Source organism: Rhinolophus ferrumequinum, chromosome 20 (genome assembly GCF_004115265.2).
Source record: "Rhinolophus ferrumequinum isolate MPI-CBG mRhiFer1 chromosome 20, mRhiFer1_v1.p, whole genome shotgun sequence".
Taxonomy (NCBI): domain Eukaryota; kingdom Metazoa; phylum Chordata; class Mammalia; order Chiroptera; family Rhinolophidae; genus Rhinolophus; species Rhinolophus ferrumequinum.
The window spans coordinates 17,196,300-17,218,411 of record NC_046303.1 but is presented as its reverse complement, the minus strand read 5'-3'; the positions used below and the strand labels follow the sequence as shown (position 1 = coordinate 17,218,411).

The following is a 22,112-nucleotide window of genomic DNA, read 5'->3' as shown; positions in this document are numbered from 1 at the left end:
TTTAAAATACAATGTCTTGAAGCAGATTTATTATCAGCTGGCTTTGAATTAACATTATCTTGTAAGTTTTTAAGTTTTGTTCAAAATTAGTAATATAGAACTATACTTTCAAAAATCTTAATTCTTGACATTTTGGTGTTTTGTTTCTGGTTTTTTTTTCATTATTGGAAGAAATAATAATATATATACGTAGTTAGACTTTTCTGAGACCAATCTCCAGATTTTAAAAAGTTTTAGTGTTTCAAATTTAATCAATAACTTTAAGTATTTGTTTTAGACACTTTGTTTTGATGTTATTTTATTAAAATATCCTTCCAGTCCTTTAATAAATTTAGAGATTTAGGGTAGCAGTATTTAAACCAAATTAAAAAATTACAAAAAAACTTAACTGACTAGAATTTTGTGCTTGACCAAGCCATTTGGAAGGTTAGTGAAATTTTAACATTTAAAAATTAATTACAATATCATAAAATTTAGAACTTGTTCTGAAAAAGTTGGGCTGATACACAAATCTAACATGACCAAAACTAAAATATCTCAGCTATACATATTTAGACACTATAGTGATATTTTTAAAACATAAACTTGTTTAAAGTTCAAGACACATAACTAGTCTTAGAATATGCAGTATTGAATTACTAATGTCATTACTAATGTAATTACTAATGTAATTAGTAATGTAATCCATTAAGAGATTCTTAACATTTAATTATAGTTTATTTAAGAGCTATTAAACAAGTCTATAAATTTAGTATAAGCCAGTTTGATGTGCACTAAATGTTTTAGACAGACTTCCACCTGGAATTAAAAACACCAGTATTTCACTTGTTAAAAATTCATTAATATATACTTCAATTTAAAATATTTATATTAAGTTTCAAAATAAAAATAAGTCCCCTCTTTAAAATCTTGAACTATTTCCTTTAAGTTTACAAATCAAATTTCTGTATATGCAGAATATTTTAATAAGAGATTCTGTAAAAATTCTAATTTTAAAGATAAACAGCATTACAGATTGTCACTTACAAAAATAGTCGTGGGAATGTAAAGTACTGCATAGGGAATATAGTCAATAATATTGTAATAACTATGTATGGTGTCACATGGGTACTAGACTTATGGTGATTGCTTCATAAGGTATGTAAATGTCTAATCATTATGTTGCACACCTGAAATTACTGTATGTCAACTGTAATTCAAAACTAATTTTTAAAGATACTTTAAATAAAAAATAAACAGCATTTTGAGAACCCAGAAAAGCAGTTTAAGAACACCACTAGGAAAACTAAGAATATAAAAAATTAAATATTAAAAATGAAATATTTTAGAAATTTTTAAGGAAATTTTTAAAACCAAAAATGTTGGGGGGGGAAAGAACACTAACAGAATGAAATTTTGAGTACTGAACTAGTTCGTTAACATAACGTATTGTGTACATGCTATTTAAAAGGAGTGCTCTCAGAGTCTCAGAAGTTGCAGGATGGTTTTTCTTTTTTCAGTTTTGGTTAAACATCGTACAACATATTTCTTCTTTCCATACTGATGCTAGAGGTAAAGCACACATTGGAGTGTTCAGAAATCAGAATGATCTGTATTAAGTACTAATAATGAAACCTAACAGCTTTAATACCCTGTTAATAGCAAAGACGTTTAAACAAGCTTTAATCTATTATCAGCCCAGATTTGGGTAAACGTACTTTATTCCTAAATCAAGACTTCTCTATTTTAATAGTTTTGAACTACTGTATTGCCATAATTCCCCCACCCCAGCTTCCAAAGCACCTTTAAAATTGCTTTTTAAAACTTCAAAACAGTAAGGGGCAGAACTGAGTAAGCAATATTTTTTTCCTAAAAAGTATACATTCACAGATACTTGTGTGTGTGTGTGTGTGTGTGTGTGTGTGTGTATACATATACACACACACACACACATACATAAATCTTTTCCCCCAAAACACAAGAAACTACACAGCGATTGCATTTGGGGGCAAAGAAAAAGATTTTAATCATTTTTATGGTTTAAATTTTGTCATGCAACTGCATTTTAAAAACTCCTCCAAATTTAATTACCTTTGGAAAAAAACAGTTTTGCTTAATTCCTGTGGGTGTTTTGTATAGTCTATTATCTCAAGTAGTTTGAGATTCCATTTGATTTGTTTCAGTGTCTATACCACTTGCCAAAAGATGTAAGATTAAACAGAAACACTGAAGAAATCCATGACAGTGCTCTAGCAATTTCACGCGTACTATATATAGTTAGTGCATCAAAATGCAATAGAGCAGGGAAAATGCCTGATCATGAGCTAAAGTTAGACCTGTATGGGAAAAACCTGCACGTGATTACCAATTCTTATAAGTGATGCATACACCAGACAGCACGTATTACACATTTTCAGCTGCAGAGCACAGTGTCTGAATTTGGACTTAATGTGTCATATATACCTGAAGAATGACCTCATTTTTTACTAGTTGTAAGACATTACCAGAAGAGAGTCAAATATGTTAGACGTGTTGCACTTAGGCAGCTAAAGTCTGTTTTCAAGTTAAGTGCAAAACTGCTCATCTAAAATGAAACATAAACATGCAAAGATTTCATCTAGTACTATGGACACCAGATTATCATAACCATTTTTCATCTGGCCAAATCATGCCTTTAGCTCACCACCACCATGCTAAAATCTAAAATACCTTTTACTTTAAAAACCCTCACTCTGACAGAGCAACAAAATAATAGTAACATGTTATAATCCATGAAAGAATGAGTGAGTCAATATTAATACAAATAAAATAAATGGAGAAGAGAAAGCTTTCCTTAGAGTAAAATTCCAATTAACAAATGGAGGAGGAATGACAAATAGAAAGTCACCATTTGGCAGCCACTGCAATAATAATGATTTCAGATAAGAATCATCAATGAATGCTAATTTAGTGAAAGTGAGATGAGAAACTGGATCTTTATATTGTCTCAAAATATCCCTCACGGGGCGGCTGGTTAGCTCAGTTGGTTAGAGCGCAGTACTTTTAACAACAAGGTTGCCGGTTCGATCCCCACTAGGGCCACTGTGAGCTGCGCCCTCTACAACTAGATCGAAACAACCTTGACTTGGAGTTGATGGGTCCTGGAAAAACACACTTAAAAAAAAAATATATATATATAGATATAGATATAGATATAGATATATACATCCCTCACAAGATTCTTCACGCAAAGAAGAAAATAGTAGCTTTACATAGGAGAAGCCTGGCAGATACCACCTTCACCAGAAGATCAGAATTAACATCTCCATTATTGGAACAAAATCAACGAACACCTCGAGCCTCCTGATATGGCGGTTCACGGAGGATATCATCACTTCTGTGGTATTCCACCAAAAATGCACAGCCTGATTCTAACCACAGGGAGACAGCAGACCAATCTATACGAGGGACAGTCTACAAAATAGCTAGTTTACACTCTTCAAAAACATAAAGGTCATGAAAGACAAATAAAAGACTAAGGAATTATCCTAGACTGATTTAAAAAAAAAAACACTAAGAAACATCTCATAAATGCATTATGTAATGTTGAATTGGATCCAGGGTCAGAAAAAGGACATTAGTGGAACAACAGGCAAAATCTGAATAACACCTGTACATTAAACACCAGGGTATCAATGTTAATTTTTTTATTTTGATCATTTTACTGTGGTCATATAATACAATGTCCTGGTTTTTATGAAACACACATTGAGATACTGAGCTCTGCAACTTACAATCACACGTTCCAGAAAAATTATAGTCAAAATTAACATTTGGGGAAACTGGATGAAAGGTATATGGATAATCTGTACTGTCTTTGCAACTTTCCTATAAATTGAAATAAAAAGCTTTAAACAATCCTTCCCTTCCCTTTAAACTGCAACCCCTCCAACTACCATCCCATTTCTCTGAGATCTTTACAGAGCATCCCTTTAAAGTCTATCCACACTTGCTGTGTCGACCTCCTCTCCATCTTGCCATTCTTTCACAAACCCATACCATTCAAGGTTTCAGCCCTACTGCTCCATCAGAACTTCACCTGTCAGGATACCAGTAGTGACATGTGGCCAACTCCATCCTCACTCTATTCTACATCATTTGTCACCGTGGATAACTCTTCCTACTGAAACACCTTCACAAGGGCCTACAGGTACTTCTTTCAAGATTCTCCTACCTCATGGGCCTGTCCTTGGGCTCCATCACTGGGGCTCCCCTCACCTCCCCACCATACCTGTGGACCTCTTCTCCTCCCACCCTCCTCCTCCATTTACACCTATTCACTGTCCTATCACACATGTCTAACAAGCATCTCAGACTTCATCCGGCCAAACGGAACTCATTGTCTTCCCCTCCACTCATCCTTGAAGTTGCTTGTGCCAAACCGTCAAGGTATCCTTGGTTCCTCCATCACTCCCTTCACCCAATCCCTCCACATTTGCTGTTGGCTCCATCTTCAAAGTAGAAGATTCTATCCATACGTCACCACTACCATCATGTCAATAGCCCTGGCATCACCATCACCATCTCTGACCTGTATAATTGTGATTTTCTCCTAACTGGTCTCCCTGGTCCCACTCCACCCACCATGTTCTATTTGAAGCAGAGAGTTCCCTGTTAAAAATAAACCTCAACAGAACTGTCCCTTCTAAAAACCGTTCCATGGCTTCCTCTCATTCCATTCCTAGCCACCACGTTCTACCGCTCTCCTTCTGCTGCTCTAATCCAACCACAATGGCCTCCTTATTGACTAGAAGGTGGTGAGCACAGGCTTCGGTGCTTCCTGGGCTTGCTGTCCTCCCCGGGCACCTACCTAGTGCTCTAATTCCCTTCCCTCTAATTCCCAGCTCATAGAAGTATGAGCTGCTACTCGTGCAGAGCGCCTTATTGGTGAGGCTTTCCCTGATCATCAACATGAAGTAACCAACTGTCCCCATTCCTCCTTACCATTTTAGTTATTCTCCATAACCTTCAGCATGCCTCACGTTATATATGCATGTATATGTGTATATATATATACAATGTATATACACGCATATTCCATCTCTCCTCGCTAAATCAGTGCTGTCCAATAAATATAACACAAGTCACATACACCAATTTCCTAGGAGCCACATTCCAGTAAAAAGAAACAGGTGAAATTAATATAAAATTTGAGATATTTTATACTCTTTTTGAACTAAGTCTTCAAGATCCAATGACTTTACTCATACGTCACTTCTCAATTAGGACTAGCCACATCTCAATTCCTTGACGGCCACACGCGGCCAGGGGCTGCCCTAGCGGACAGCACGGTCCTAGACCTTAGGCTTTGTGACAGCAAGTTCTTGTCTTCCCGAGACTAACACGGTTCCTTGGCACGTAGTAAACAGTCAAAATTGTGTTGAATGAATCCTTTAAAAACTGCTAAGATCCGAGATCGGCAAAACAGAACCATTTGAAAAAGAAAACATACTAGCAAGCTACTAAGCTTTCTCAAACCAGAAAAAATATATATATTCAGAACGGAAACTTGGTGAAATACCATGAAAGGTCGTTGTTGTGTTATAACTCTTGAAGGGGGAAAAAATTTATTGTCTAAGCAAAGTCCCTCTCCTGTGATAGGAACAAAAGTAATTTCCCGAGGTTAACCAACACTTAGGAAGGGCAAGGAAAGCTAGCTGAAATGTATCAGAGGTGAGACTCCTCCTCACCCTCACACATTCAAGAAGTCACCGCAGGCTTCAAGCTGCAAAATATCTAAAACATCAAAATATCTAAACATCAAAATATCTAAAACACCAACTTTGATGGTACCCCTAGATTCTAATTAATTTCTTTAACATTTTAGGGATAACAAAAGGTAGTGAGGCTGTTCATTTCCTTAGGCAAGACCTGCAGTCAACAAATACCATTCCCTTTGGTTTGTGGAACTTAAAACATGACTGTGGGTGCCCAAATGTCCAAACTCACTTCATTTTGCTCCTGTGTATTTGTTTGAAGTGCTCCCTAACTGCTTAAATATTTTATCTTTCGCACACCTAGAATTTTCCTTTGTGCTTAGTTTCTTACTTTTTTTTCTCTTCCCACACCTGTTTTTCACAAACTGACTTCTGTAAAATTCCTGATCAAGGCTAACATGCCATGAAGTTGTATAAAGTCCTCACTTGTTCTTGCCATCTGCTGTGTTATGATGTAAATATATATTCACAGGAAGAGCTAATCCAACTAATTTCAAACACCACATTCGTGGAGAGCTGCAATTCTTAATGTATAGTATGTGGACTCCTGGGGGTCCCTGAGACATTTTCAAGAGGTCCAAGAAATCAAAACTATTTTTATCATACTAAGTTGTTATTTGCCTTTTTCACTGTGTTGCCATTGGCACCAATGGTGCAAAAGCAATGGGTGGGTAACCTGGAGCACTTGAGCATGAATGAATGAAGGCAGTAACGCTGAAGGACATAATCCAAGTTTCATTTTTAAATGTTCTTGATGAAGCAGTACAAATCATTAATTTTCTTAAGTGACCCTTGAGTACGCATCTTGTGAATATCTCTGTGAAGCCAAGGGCAGTACGCGTAAAGAACTTGGGTTACCTATTATGGTTGTCTGGAGAAAAAGCACTGTGTTCAGTTGTTTGAACTGCAAGATTGAACCAGCCACTTTATTCACGGAGCACCATTTTCACTTGAATGAGCTAAAGACAAAGTATTTAACCTTGAGTATCTGATAGACGTTTTCTCAAAAGAGAAGAGTCAGCCAGTCACTTCTATAAAAACTCACAGTATTTGTTGCCAATGACTAAATTTGAGCTTTTGAGTAAAAAACCCAGAATTTTGGCAAACTTTTCTCCCACCATGAGTTCTGACAGTTTCCCAATACTTACAGATTTTTTAAAAAAAAGTCCAAAGTGCAAGAAAGACCAATGGATTTTAATGTAACAGAATTCAAAAAATTCAGATACGATTTCAGATTCCACATTTCAATGAACCTTTAAAAAATTACCACTTGTCAAGTAAACAATGTATCACAACAGACTGAATGCAGAAGTAGTTATAAGGATTCAGCTACCTTTTAGGCCAAACATTAAAGCAATTTGCAAAAATGTGAACCAATTCAACTTTCTAATTTTTATTTTGTTTTTAGAATTTTTTTTACAAAAACCTTATGTTAACAAGTAATGGGTTTTATTACAGTTATTCATTTAAAAATAATTTTAAACATTATCCAGTTGATTGCTAATGAAACAAACAAAAGCTCTTTGGGAGTCCTCAAGTTTTAAGTGTCAAAGAGTCAAAACCAAAATGTTTGAGAACCATTACTACAGAGTTCAAAACCATTAGCCTTCTCCTTCCTCAGTCAGTTCCTTTTTGCAGAGATAACCACTCTTTTCTGTGGATAACCTTCCAGACATTTTTGTTTTTAAACAGACCTGTGCATAAGAGTTTTTTCCAAATACCTGTCTTTTTAAGGAGCTCTTCCATAACTTGCTTTTCAATTTGCTCTTCCTCTGGCAGCTCATATAAATCTGTCATTCTGTATAACAGCCACAAAACATACTGCAGTATAGTTTGTTAAAATATCGTACATTTTCTTTGGATGGACATTTAAGTTATTTCCAACTTTCTATTAAACACTACTGCAAAAAGTGTCTTTTTGCCAAGTATTTCCTTGTAACAGGACACGACAAGTAAAATTGCTAGTATGGAGAAAAACAAGAAAGAAGCCTAAACATTAGAAATTGTTTAACATTACTTCAAACTTCTCTTAAGGAAAAAAAAAAGAAAATGAAAAGAAGGAGTTCTACCTATCTTCCTCCTTTTCAAAACTCTACTTTCAAAAGCTCAAAAATCAGTAAAAAAAATCAGAGTTTTGGCAAACTTGTCTACCACCATGAGCTCTGACAGTTTCCCAGTACTTACAGGTTAAAAAAAAAAAAAAAAAAAAAAAAAAAAAAAAAAAATTGGTAACTACAAAATGTCCCAGACAGTCAAATTAAGGCTAGGGATCGTCTTTGCTTGGAAAGTAGACAATGGTGAAAGTTCCAGATTATCTGTGTAATACCTGTTAAAATGTAATGAATGATATAATAAAGCCTACAGGTTTATCTGTATGTTATTATGGACTTCTACCCAAGACCTTTTTGCCGAGCCCTGCCTGGTGATTTGGAGCTCTTTTATAATATTGCTGATTAAAACTAAGCTTAAGAAACCACACGAAACCATGGGGACTGAGCTGTTTTCCACGATATTTGGTTGAAGGGTATTCACACTTTCAGTTCTAACAGATACTGCCAAATGGCCTGCGGAGAAGTCTTTGACAATTTACTCTCTAGCCGTATGAGTGCTCATTCCTCCACATTCTTGCCAACACCAAATATTGTCAATCTCGTTCACTGTCCCCAGCCTGAGAGGCAACGCTGCCATTATCACTGGCATATTCCTAATACTAACTGCTAAAACTGGGTTTCCTTTCCTTAAGATTGGCTCTTCAGATATCCCCTTCCGAACTGCAGCTCCTTCTCCTTTGTACATTTTTGTGCAATGCTGTCTATCTCTTTGAAATTAACAGTTCTTCATCTCCTCGTCTTTTTTTCTTTTCTTTTTAAACAGTGCGATCTCTCAAGATAATTTCACAACTAGACACATGTTAGGGATCCTGAGACCCACACATTTAAACATAAAGTACAAATTCTTAACTTATTCGCAACGCAGAACTCATTCTAACACGGAAATGTGGAGGCTACACGAGACACAAACCATGGGATTACACAGGAATAGATACACTCCTCACTTATTTCCAGCTGCCCCATGAAAATACACAAGCTAATTAATATGAGTCAATACCACTTAGGTGTCAGATACTCCAAGAAGTCCTTTACAGACGTGATCATTCAGCTCCTAACAACCTGGTGCCGTTAGTTTTATTGTCCCTATGTATAAACTGAGAGGCTCAGAGAGTGTAATCAGTTTGCCAGGACCACAAAGCTGAGCAAGTGGGGTCTTGGTGCTTCCTAGCAAGATGTCCCCGGCCCTCCCTATCACTGTGCTCTACTGCTGCCCCTGATTTTGCTGTCAACAGTGTGTGCATGTAGATGAGTCTAGCTCATTTTTCTCCAAAGGGTCATTACATCATCTGAGGTGCTCCAATAAAAATCGGATACCACGGGTATCCTTTAATCATCACTAGTCGCGACTCTTGTCATAGCTGACCTTAAAAAGGTCACACAGGCTCAGTCCGGGTTCCTCAGTCCTATCACAGCTGACCCTAATTACCCCGGCAGAGGGTACCCTAAGAACAGCTTTCAACTCCATGGCATGTTTTTAGGGGCACAGTCCTTCCCAGGAAGTACTTAAGAGGTAAAAGCAGTTCGACACAATCTTTGCTGTGCAGATCGCAAAATTCACCTGGGCATCAAGTCTTGCATGATAATCCCAGATGACCACCTGCTAAATTACACTGACTGAGCCTCTAAACTCACACACATGAAGAAGCAGAATAATATACTGTGTTTCCCCGAAAATAAGACCTAGCCGGACCATCAGCTCTAATGCATCTTTAGGAGCAAAAATTAATATAAGACCCGACCTTATATTATATAAGACCTCATCTTATAGTAAAATAAGACCCAGTCTTATATTATATAAGACCTCATCTTATATTATAGTAAAATATAAGACCTGGTCTTAATATTATAGTAAAGTAAGACCGGGTCTTATATTAACTTTTGCTCCAAAAGACGCATTAGAGCTGATGGTCCGGCTCGGTCTGATTTTCGGGGAAACACGGTAGACACGCCTCAGACTCAGAGGCTGCTCATGCTGCTGCCCCTTGAGGCTCAGCCCCAAACTCCATCCTCTGAAGGGGAGCCTCTCTAATCCCAAACAGCTTGTAGTGGTCCCCTCCACTGCCCCAGCCCGCACACACCAGGATATTTCACACTTACACGCCTCGGCTCCTGCGGCCCCTTCTGTCTTTTCCCCCCAGTGGCACACGGGTCGCCTCAGTTTGCCTGCACAGCCCGGTCTGAACCTTATCCCTTCCTCTCTGAACCTATCCCTGGCTGGGAACCAATACCAGCTAAGCCTGCTGTCCCCCCTCCTGTGTTTCATGTTTACAACTTCTCTTTACCTGCAGAGATATGCATCTACCTTCAGGATGACTCAGTCACACTGAGCCACTCAAGTTGGTGTTGAAGATAAAAACATCATCCAGGGATCGAGACAGAATGAAGGAAAAGCCACTGAACTCCAGGTTCTCTTTAGAACAAGTATCTTATTCTTCTAGCCCCTGAAACCTACATGGAACTATAAGCACAAGTGCTTGTTCAACTAAAAATTCATATAAGCCATAGGGAATTAATTCATTTCTGAAACTCGAAAAATAAAAAATAAAAAAAAGCAAATGCAGAGATAGGTAAACTAGCACACAAAAAATATGGAAATTAAAATTTTCAACCACACGTATCTCTCCAAAGAAATAACAAGAGCTACTCCTTTTTTGCAAGAACAGCTGACTTAAAATATATATATATAGACATTTGTGGATTACTGGGGAGAAGGCAATCACTTCTCAAACAGTTTTAATAACATCACAGCTTCTATTATACTTTCCAATCATCCTCTGCCCAGCTTGAGTGGCAAGCTGAGTAACACTTTGTTTTGGAAAGTAATTTTTAATTACATCTAACCTCAAAATATAATTTAGTAAAATGCCCAGTGCAAGAAAATATTGTGAGTTTCTAGGTAAGATCCAAAATTCAAGATGCTAAGTATGGGAAAACATAAACCCTAGATATTCGAGCTATAAGTTATGAGACCTAAACCTTTGTAACTTTTGTCTTAATTTTTACATACAAGGGCCCCAGATGATTTGGAACCTAGACTTGTCAGAGTTAGTACAACATCTACAGTAGAAAGAAAACGATGTTCCTAGAATGGTAAGAGTCCTCCATGCTTGAAAAGACAGTTTTTAACCAAACAATCTCATTGCACACTTCACTGAAAACAGCTCTGTTGCTTGTCAAATTATGACTAACCATGTCAATATGTTAACTTAGTGTTTTGGGCAGAGACTTTCACATTTAAATGTGAGTGTCTTTTTTTGACATAGCAATTCCCAATCTAAGAATTTACCTTCTAAGAATAAACAACCCAGAGTCCTATGACATACATATAAATATGCTCGAGTGAAATTACTATAAAAAGAACAGTTAAATTGTTGCACACCTATGCTGAACAATGCAACTGTTTAAAAAGAGTGAACTATTTGTATCTACACTGAAGATTCTTCAGAGTACACAATTCAGTAAAAGAACAGATTATATCAACAGAATGATTTCATTATTAAATTAAAAAGTGTTTATAGATGCATGCAAAAAAGAATTTCTGGAAAATAATATACCAAGCTACCAGCTGTAAGACCTGGGAAATACATGGGTAAAGGGAGGATTGAAAAACAAGTATGTTCACCTTTTCCTTCATGTGTTTTGAATTAATTTGAATGTTTGCATATGCAAAAATTCATCAAGTTTTTAATACTTACACACTCTACTGTATTTAGGTTATTCCCTAATAATTAAAAAAAGTAATACTTGCTCAATGAAAATAAAAACAAAAGGACACCACCCACAGATGTCTACTTATATCCCACATCCCAGAACAGAAGATTTTCCATATTTCTATTATCACCACCAAATATAACCTACACCCAGCCTTTGCTTTTTGAATCTCAAGGGGGAAAATACAACAGCTGCCCTTAGCGTGACCACTGAGTGATGCTGTAGTGATGCTTTACACACGTCCCCACGATCCTATGAGGCATCACTTCCATTCTAACCTCCCAGGCCTCGATTTCCTCAACCTGAAACAACATCATGCATTTTAGAAAGTGGAGTTGGGATTCAAACCCAGATCTAAGATCTCCTATCCCACATTCTTCTGGCCATACCCTTCAGACCAACCAGGGCACATGCGGCCGGACTCAGCCTCGCCATCAAGGGCTTCCAGCACAACTTCTCTCTCCTACTCACCCCTAATCCTTAACAATACTCTCAAGTTTAAGAGACTTCCTTCTGCGAGCCAGGATCCTGCTAATGTTGGTAACCATCTGGGACAAGCAGGAGACTCCGCTCCAGACACCCTACTTCTTCTGCAATCTAAAACACGCCCCATCAGTCACAATCACCTGCCTGAGACAAAACCATGGCATCGGCTTCCTCATGCCCTCTGTTCTCCTCTCCTATCTCCTTAGGCACCCCCAACTTCTCTGCGATTCATTTATATTAAGGTGAAGCTGCTAAAAATTACCTCCAAGGAAAAAGTCGTCTCATTTTTTTTTCCATCTTAAAACAAAGATGTCTGTATATTTTATTCTGTAGTAAGCCCCAAATTCCAGACTACCTGTTCCTGTCTTTTTTCCTACAGGAAGACAATAAATCAACCCTTCAAAAATGCCAAACAAGATTTCTTTTTTTCTTCCGAGAAAGCAAGAAACAGGACATCTCTGCTCTGACTTGCCATCGCAAACATGATCAGGCTGCTGTGTAAGCTACTTTGAGGATTTGACAACTTAAGTGGGAGGAATGAAGGCAGGGCCCAGTCAGGGACCTGGAAACGGGTCCCACTAATCACCTGCAGCCCTTGGGCAAGTCACTTCTTCTCCTGGGCTTTATGCAGAATCCTTTGGTAAAGCAACTAATGCCACTAAAAAAATCTATTGTGCTATCTCATTTTGATTAGTTCTCCTTTCTTCAATTAGTTAAGTGTTTAACCTATTTTCAAAGTAGAACTCTATTGATCAAAGGACTTGCATAGACACAGGAAGTCTTAGACATGCATTCTGACCAAGTCAGCTGTCTCAAAATCAATTGCTCTAACACATCACCTCCAACATCACCCAGTGACTACTGGGGCCAAAGAGAATTCGCAATTTGAGGAGGAGGCTACTTTACCAAAGACCAGATGTTTAAATATGCAAAAATGAGGGTTACAAAAGGTTTCTTGTATTTCTTATAGCTAATGTTTTATGAGTAAAATGGAAGAAATGCTTCACTTATTCCAGCATCTTAACATCACAAAGCGATTCAAGTATTTTAAACCTAGCCCAGGATATCCATAAATGTTTTGGCCAATAGTTTCAACCTTTGTTTGTCAAATCAAGTATTTAGACAAGAACAGAGAGAAGCACTGGACTTGCTCTACACTGTTTTGGAACCAGAAGATTTTCCAAGTGTATATTAATAAAAAGCAGAATGTGTTGTCTATATGCAACTGTGGCTCAAGTAGGCTCACAGTCACCAGAAGTGTTGAAATAGACACCAGAGAGCAGGTCAACTGTCATAAACAAGCCTTGTCCATTCAGCAAGAGGATCTACTCAACTCAGACTCTTCCATCTCTAGCAGGTGATAAAATAAACATGCTCATAGATGTTTCCAGAAAGTAAGAAAAGGAACTAATATCCTAATAAACAAATTCTGCAAGAGAAGGCTACATTCCAGGTTGCTCCAAAGTTCACAGCTCACTCTCCATCTATTTACAGCAAAGCCAGAAGGCTGAGGCTTACCACCACCCCCACTCGCTTATTCATTCACCTGAGTCGGAAATTCTCAGTGGTGTGCTAAACAGTTGGTGACACTCTCCTTCTCCACAGGCTTTCCTCCCTTATCTCTAAGGTCGAGCTCGCTCTGCTGGCTTTCCTTCCTCACTGGCTTCTTTAACTCTCCTCTGCTGGTCCCTCCTTCCTCCGCGAGCACCAGCCTCAGTCCCTTGGTGATCTTATCCAATTCCATGATTTCAAATACCATAAGCTAACGAAGCCTCTCATTTTCACGTCTACTTCCCACCTTCCCCTGAGCAACAGACTGATATATCCAGCTGCTCAACTTCTTCCCTTACATTCCCAATTTCTCATAAGTATCAAAAACATAATATGCTAAAAGTAAAGCTCCTGATGTCTACCCAAAAATCTATTCTGCCTCCAATGCTCTCTATTTTAGTAAGCAGCATCACCTTCCACCCAGCTGTTCTGGCAAAAAAAAAAATCTTCTTGCCATCCTTTACTCTTCTCATACCCCTCACCTAACCCATCAGCAAATCCTATTGGCTGTTCCTTAGAAAACGAGAGACTGACCACTACTCATCACCTCCAAAGCTCGTACCATTATCTCTTGCCAGGCTAGTACAATGGGGATTGGCTCCACATTTCTAGAGCGAAATGCAATTTTCAGATATTTCACATTCCAAGCATTTTGAAGCCAATCCTCTTCCTGCTCCTCTAATTTATGGAAGATCAACTACAAAGATGGCCACCACCAACTCCTCCCTCTCTGTGCAGGGCTGCCACTCCACCAGCAAGAGGTCGAGTCTGCGTCCATACCCCGCTTGAATCTGTGCTGGCCTCGTGACTTGTCTCGATCAACAGAATGGTAATGGGACAGAGGGACTAAAGTGCCAATTCAGGACCAAACCTTTCAGAGGCCTAGCGGCTTCTACTTTCGCTGGGGGTAGCCAGCTACAGGTTACTACCAAATGATGCGATACCATGGAGAAAGGCCAAGACAAGCACCGAGAGGCCAAACACATGCGTGAAGCCTCCTTACACCTTTCAGCCTCGCTTAGTAAACGACCCAAAATGGCACCAGCTGGGACAGAACCAACCACCGCGCAGACCCACAGAATCATGAATACGTTGTTGTCTTGAGTCACTAGTTTTGTGGGCATCTGTTATGTAGCAAAAGATAATTGTAACATCATGACCGCAATGGAATCAACTTCCTAAACAACTAAGTGTTAACGCCAGAGCTTATTCTAAGGACTTAGGTCTCTTTCGGCTCACAGTTCTATTCGAGTCCTCAAAGAATAGTTTCACCATAATTTAAAATTATTTCCTAATCAAGTTAAATGGTCTCAGGATAATTTTCTAAAATGAATAATTTATATACTATGTGTTTCCCTTCAGGGCAACAAAATCCACATAGTATATTAGCATTTATAACTGTTTATTTACCAATACTGAACACTTGCCAAACAGCAATTTCAGACCATGAAAAATTATACCCTCAGTTTTAATAGAGGGTATTATACTGAAAACTACATTTGCCACCAGCTTTCAAGCAAAACCCTGGCAGTCCAAGTCAATTTTTAAGTGTCAGATTTACGGGGTAGAGACCTAACTACAACTGCCAATCCTACCCCTTGGTCACTGCTACCACACTGCCACCTCCCGTCTTATGACTTTAGAAGCTTGAATCAGAGGCAAGAGTCGATAAAGGAAACTCAGCTAAGAATAGCACAGACTCTCTCCTTCCTCCAAGACCAAACCAACCACCAGAGTTACTGAATGGATCATTCATACCTTTCAAAAATGTTACTGCTAGAAAAGTTGCTGTCTTAATACGGCTAGAGACAATTACAACGGAATTGCTTTAAATACATCATCGAGGCGGCTCAAAGCCTCACTTTCACACAAAATCCCAGACCCGGAACACTTTAACTGGAGTGATGTGGCTCATAGAAGAATTTCAGAGCCTGACATAGATCATTGCCCTCTTGCTGCCTGCCCAAAAGAGGTATAAGTGCAAAAACAACTGCACTGCCATACGACAGAAAAGAAACACAAGTTTCTTACCAGGGAAATCACAGATCTCTGTAATATTTTTTAAGCCTTAGCTGGTCATTTATATCAAGCAGAATAGCAAAACTCAGAACAAGATATGCCCCTTCTCATGTATTATAATGGCATTTGGTATGAACAGAGAATGTAAGTGATCACACAAATCAAAAGGAAAGAGAAACAGAAGCCAAGATTCTCGATTCCCATCAGCTCCAGGCTCAGGTCAGGTTTCCATAACATCTTCCTTATTACGGTGGATAGCCACACACACGCTGCTTAACATTGATTTTTTGTTTAAATCCTAATAAGGCCAACGTTAAGAAATCACTTAAACTCAACTGTATGGAGAAAACAATACGAAATCAAGAAAAATCTCGTTGGCTACAACCACTTAAGCAGTCATGCATTACTGACCTGAGCACCCAGAGATAACCCTGCTTATGATTCTTAACCAGCCAGGAAAGTTTCAGAACCTCACGTTGCTACATGTGTGAGAAATCTCCCTAATTCACAAGATTCACCTGTACCACACTGATACGCCAGGAGCAGCCCAGCGATTCATACCTATATTTAAATAGTCAGCATTACAAACAGCTGTGCTTTTCTGAGACGACAGGGTCAGAGGCCCAGGTTTAGGGACGTGGCTGGTCGTGATAGCATCCTATTCCACACTTTACAGCTATTAAAAGGCAGCTCTAGCTTCTAAATAGCCATTTAAAACAAGACACATTTAAAACCCCAGTAACTTTTCTACATGCTCTGTCTACCCAAATTACTTGGTAAACACAAGGGTCTAATACGGAGATAAGTTGTTCACTTAATTTTTTTTTTTAAGGCTACAAACAAACAAACAAACAAACGAAAAAGGACATTTGAGCTTGGCCACCACAGTCTGGGTTAACAGATTCTTCCTGGGAAAATATTAACTACAACATGCTACTATTTTTTTCTCCGTTATTCAAATATATTTTTGGCTACATGTAATCCTAATCAGTGCCGACAGTGAAACCATGAGGAAATTTAAGCTATAGAAAACTGAAAATATTATTTAAAAATTTCATAAAAAAGTAATGGAAAATGAACTAAAACCACCATCCTCTCAGTTCCCCAGTGTCAGCGACTTTCCCGTTCCCTCTCCCATGCCCAACAGCCCACAACATAACAAAAAAATTGGTGCTATTTACATAATCACATAGGGGCACCGACAAGGTCCCACAGAGATTACCAGTGACTGCTCTTCCAACCAAGCTCAGCTAGTCTTCCAAAGTCACAATTTTCATGCCCACCCTTAACCCTTACCCCAAAGGTGAGGGATTTTTTTTTTTTAAAGCTTATACCTCAGAATGAAGCCAAGTCTTCATGTATCTTTTATATTTCTATCTTTTATATTTGGAACATTTGGAACAGAAAATGCAACACTTTCACGGACATTCAGTGCAATCGTCTCTTCATTCTGGATGCAGGAGAACTCATGCGCTGTGAAGCACTGCTATAATCTTCCCCAACTGAGGGGTATCTGAATGCAGAAAAGCAACATTCCTTCCACATTCCCTTGAGACTTCGGTAATCAGGAGCTAAGCTTGGTCTGAACCAAATTCAACAATACCCCTTCCTGAAAGGGTCCCCCCACCCCCAGCTCTGCTCCCAGGCGGAGTTGGGCCAGTCTGCTAAGCATCGAATCGCTTCCTAGGCCTGCAAGCCCATTTATCCATCACAGAGTGCTGCCATAAGCATTCTTCAGCACCCGGCTCACAGCAGGTATAAAGGTCATTGCTGCATGTGTGGGTGTGCCTGTCTCAGATGCCTACATGATGATGGGATGGAATGCAGTGACTGCTAAACACAAAGAACTCCACCCAGAAGTCCAGCAGGCTCCCTTGGCAAGAATCAATGTGTGGCATTCAACGCACTTTCACCAATACCACCTTTTGACCTTCCTATAGGTGCTGGGCACGTGGATCACCAGGGTGCCTTCTCTGCCCTCTCCCAAAGCCCATTCAGAAAGTGGAACTGTCCAGATAAGGGAAACTGCATCACAGCTCCAAAGTTCAATTAAAACAAAAATGCAATATGGATTTCCAGCAAACTTCCCTGGGCAGAAAAAGAAAGCTCTCCTTTTGTTTTTAGCTATTTCAAGGCAAGCAAAGGACTTATTTGAGTATTCTCTAAATCAGTTGCCTCCAATGTACTCCTATTTGCATTGCTAGTAATCCAGTATCATTTAAAATCCTGAGCATTTAATCTTGATTGCCTCCAATGTATTCCTATTTACATTGCTAGTAATATAGTATCATTTAAAATCCTGAGCATTTAATCTACATTGTTAATAAACTGAAGAGGCTTCCATTGATAAATAGCTGCTGTGACTGGTAACATTTTACCTATGTGCTTTCTGAAAGAGGAACTCCTGCTGTTATCAAGTAACAAGTAACTATGTTTTTAGGTTTGAGCAAAAGCCTTTAAGAATAAAACAAGCAGTCTCCTTACCAGATGTTTTAAATTTAATTCCCTACACATGGGGAGAAATTCACACAGGATGGAAAGGAAAATCAGGAGAGTGAGATAAAGTAACCTGCATTTACCTGCAGGTCAATGAATTATAGCTGAAAAGCACAAGACAGTTAATGTTTAAATTTAGAAACCCAAATGTTAAAATGCCAGTCCTGCAACACAACCATTTGCTTATTTTTTATTCAGTATTTTAAGAAAATTAAGGCACACTGGCTAAACATGAAAACAATTACAATTTGCCGAATGTGCTTACATTTTTCCCCAGGTAAACAATTCAGATCATGCCTTTAAACTTCTTTTTGAGGAGATATGACTTTATCCTCAATTTTTCAATTCCTATTAAACTGAGATCGATTTAGATACTTTTCTGTACACATTCTACTATTTTAATAGCTTTTTAAAAAGAATTCCATTCTACTATATGAAATAATTTGACCCCTACCAAAATTCCCAACTAAAACTAAATCCACTGGGTCAGGTAAATCCCTTTCCAACTATCCTAATAAAAATTAAGTACACGAACAAGAGAAATCTACAAAAATCAAAACCAGCTCACTAACAAAAGCGCGACTTGTGAAAATGCTTTACCTGGAAGAGAGTTCAATCTAGAAATAGGCAAACCATGACATTTTGTGTAGCCATGTCTGCTCTGCACCAGGGAACTACGGCTGCAAACCCCTCCTGCCCTTCAGCACACACACTCCACCAATACCTAACCAGACATACAGAGTCCTAGTTTAAATTAACTTCCCCGTTATTGTTTGGCCCAGGTTAGGAGTGGGGAGATGGGAAGGGAAAGGGCAGGAACCTTAACCCCACCTTGTGAAACCCAGAAAGGCATAGGCCAGCCCTAGCACCACTGGGAGGGTGCAGCACCTTTCCAATTAGAGTTACAGAGCAGGGATCTGGCCTGCTCTTGAGAAAAGAGCCATTTCTCCCAATTACTCTAGAGGTTAAAACACAGCCTCCAAACATTCTATAAAATGACACACGACACATGCTCTCTGCAAAGTGCAATCCCTTTGCTGAAGTAGCACAAATCTTTAGTCTCCACGATCTCTTGGTGGTAATTCGTAAGCAAAAATATTTTTTTTAAGGATGGGGGAGAGAAGCGGGAGACAAAGACCGGTTTGCAGAAACCTGTCTGCCTCCGGAGTGCGTGCAAGGCGCTTCTGGGCAGAAGAAGGCCAGAGGTTCACTCACGTGTTCCAATCCCAGCTGGCCAGCTAACAGGGTAAAGGCACTCCCTCTCCCCTCAGACTTGGGGCTGGCCTCTCAGGCTGGTCGCCGCCAGCTTAGGACAGAGAAAGAAAGGCAGGACACACTCGTGTGTGTCCACAGCTGCTTTCGCCTACCCTGTACTTATAGGTGTGGTGGGGGAGGGGTCACCCATTGCTTCCCAAGAGTTACAGATTCCCAAAAACTGCCCTCCGACTGATTTCCTGATGAAGCAACTTGCCCTCCTCTACCAGAGAATACTGAGATGGGAGAGCTTCCTCGAGAGACTTAGTCCAATAACACTACTCCAGTGGCAGAGGCCACACATAAGCCCTCTCTTCCTTTGCAGCATTACCCACGCAAACACACCTGCCATACACTTAAATACAAGAGAAAAAGTCGAGAAACGCCACGCCATACAGCCGCCCAATAAGTACAAGAGGAAAAGTTGTTTTCAGCTGTGTTGATAGTCTTTCCTCCCAATACTGGAATGAGAACAGAATCGGCGAGAACAGAATAAATGAGCTCACCTTTGCCTTTTAGGGACCGAATGCTCAACTTCTAAGAGTTTCCCGTGCAGTTCCACTTTACCTGCGGACACACAAGAGGAGGAAGACAGTTGGCCGGGTTTAGCGGCTCTCCGCGCCCAAAGGACCTGCACATTCTGAGCGGCGACACAAGTGGCCTCCTGAGACCCCCAAACGGAATCCGGACGCGACTCAAGACCGGGAGAGAAGCCCGGCACCGCGCGGGTGGGAAGCTGACCCCCTCCCGGCTGTGTGTGTAACTTACAGATGGGTGAGGAGGGGAGTCGATTGGCGGCCCCGCTACTTCAGTCACAGTCTACCCACTGGCAGAGCTCCCCCGCCCACCAGAGGGGGGTCACCCAACCCCACGACAGTCGCAGGATGGACGCGGCCCCTCCGCCCACCTCCCTGGACACACACACAAGACAAACTTAGGAGAGGGGGCTGTGTTGGCTCTCTTCAGGAGGGGGCGCCCGGGCCCTCCGGGAACAGGGAGCGGAGGAAAAGGCTCGAGGACAGTAGAGAGGGTGCAGAAGGAGCGAACGCCCGGAGGTGCATTTCGGTATCCAATGGACAACGCACGAAGGACAGCGCGGCGCCCACCACACCGAAAGCCTCCGGGATCCCAGAGGGACCCCAGCACAGCCTTCCCCTGGGGGCGGCCGGGCCCGCTGCCCCCCTACCCACCGTCCCCCGCCCTCGCAGATCGCGTCCCGAAACCCCCGGCGGCCGCAGCCGGTGGCCGGGTGCGGAGAACAGCGGGTCCCTACCTAGCGACCACAGGCCGCCCCTGTCCACCTGCCCCTGTCTCGTGGACGGCGGAGCATGGAACCCAGGTCGCACTCACCCGCCTCCCACAGTGTGGAGAGGCAGCGCGGGGCCTCCGGTGCGAAGCACCAGCCCGCGGCGGGCCTCACTCCGCAGCCGGGTCGAGGCCACTCCGCGTTCCCCCACTGCCGGGGTCTGGGGCGGGAGCGGCGCAGCGACTCCAATGCCATAAGTAAGCAGCAGAGCGAGGGAGGAAGGAGGGAGGGAGAGGCAGGCGTTCGCGGCCGGCCCCCGAGGCCCGGCGTGCCGGAGCCCGAGCACGCGCCTGGGCCCGGGCGGGGCGCGGGGCGAGCGCTGAGGGTCCCGCGCCGGCTGGCGCCGCTCCCCGGGCCCCGCCACGGTCCCCCGCTCCTCCTCCGAGCCCGCGCCCGAGCTTTCTTGACAGCGCGTCCGCCCTGCGCCCGCAAACCCCCGGCGGGGGGAGGGGAGCGACGGGGGCCCGGGTGGGAGCCCAGCTGAGGAAGCACCCCGGAGCCCACGCGTGTGGCGCCGGGGCCTCGGCCCCTCTCCGCGCCTTCGCCCGGAGCCCTGCGTGAACAAGCCGGCGGCAGCCGCGGGCCTGGCTCCGGGCCCTCAACCCCGGCAGGCCCGGGCAGGCGGAGGCGCAGGGCTGGGGCAGGCGCCCGGCGGGGCCAGGCCGGGGCCCACCTGAAAGCGCCTCGATGGCCTTGAGGGCCCAGCTCTCGTCCGGACAGTCCACGAACGCGTAGCCAGTCTTCACCAGGAAGGGGCCAGACACTGGGATCTTGGCGTCCTTGAAGATACTTTCCAGGTCCGAGGGGACGGCGTTCTCGCTGAGGTTTCCGATATACAGTTTGTTCATTGTGAAGAGTGGTTGTTTAAAAGAATTAGGAGAAAAAAAGAAAAATTAAAACCACCCACAGGGATGGATGGACCCGGAGGGTTTTGTTCCCTTCGTCTTCTCGCCGTTTAAAAACACAAACACAGTAAGAACCAAGGATAAGAACGAGGACAGAAAAATCAGATCCGAGGAGTCTTGTTTTCCCTTTTCTAGGTATTAAAAAAAAGAGAGAGAAATTGAAAAGCCTTGCTAGAACCCAAACGCATCAACGAGTCTTCCTAACTCGGAGGAGGAGGCGGGCTTAGCGAGAAAAAGGAGGAGAAGAGAAGGAGGAGGGGGAAAACTACTTTTTGTCTCTTCCTCCCCAACCCCTTTAGCTTCGGCCGGAGGACTGTGAAAATATCACACTACGTGAGGGCAGGCGCCGCCTCCCCATAAAAAACCCACAAGAGTGACTGGCAGGAGGGAGGGGAATCGGGTTGGAGGAAGGCGCAGGAGGCGGAAAAAATCCGCTCCGAGTGTCCGGCTTTTTGAATGAGCCACGTGTTCAAACTACAAATCAACGTCTCACGTGAGGAATCCCAGCGCCTCAATTAGAGTGGGTTTCGGGGGAAAA

General features: G+C 41.6%; 1 protein-coding gene across 1 annotated transcript in view; it reads right to left on the bottom strand.

Moving 5' to 3' along the window:
• IGF2BP3 (insulin like growth factor 2 mRNA binding protein 3) overlaps positions 1–21,866 on the bottom strand; it is a 113,415-nt gene extending 91,549 nt beyond the window's left edge. The window contains exons 1-2 of the mRNA XM_033088578.1: positions 21,343–21,866; positions 19,870–19,930 (exon numbers count right to left, since the gene is read on the bottom strand). Coding sequence (XP_032944469.1) covers positions 19,870–19,930; positions 21,343–21,517 — 236 coding nt within the window. The 5' untranslated portion in view covers positions 21,518–21,866. The remainder of the gene's footprint in view (positions 1–19,869; positions 19,931–21,342) is intronic.
• Between the last annotated feature and the right edge of the window lie 246 nt (positions 21,867–22,112).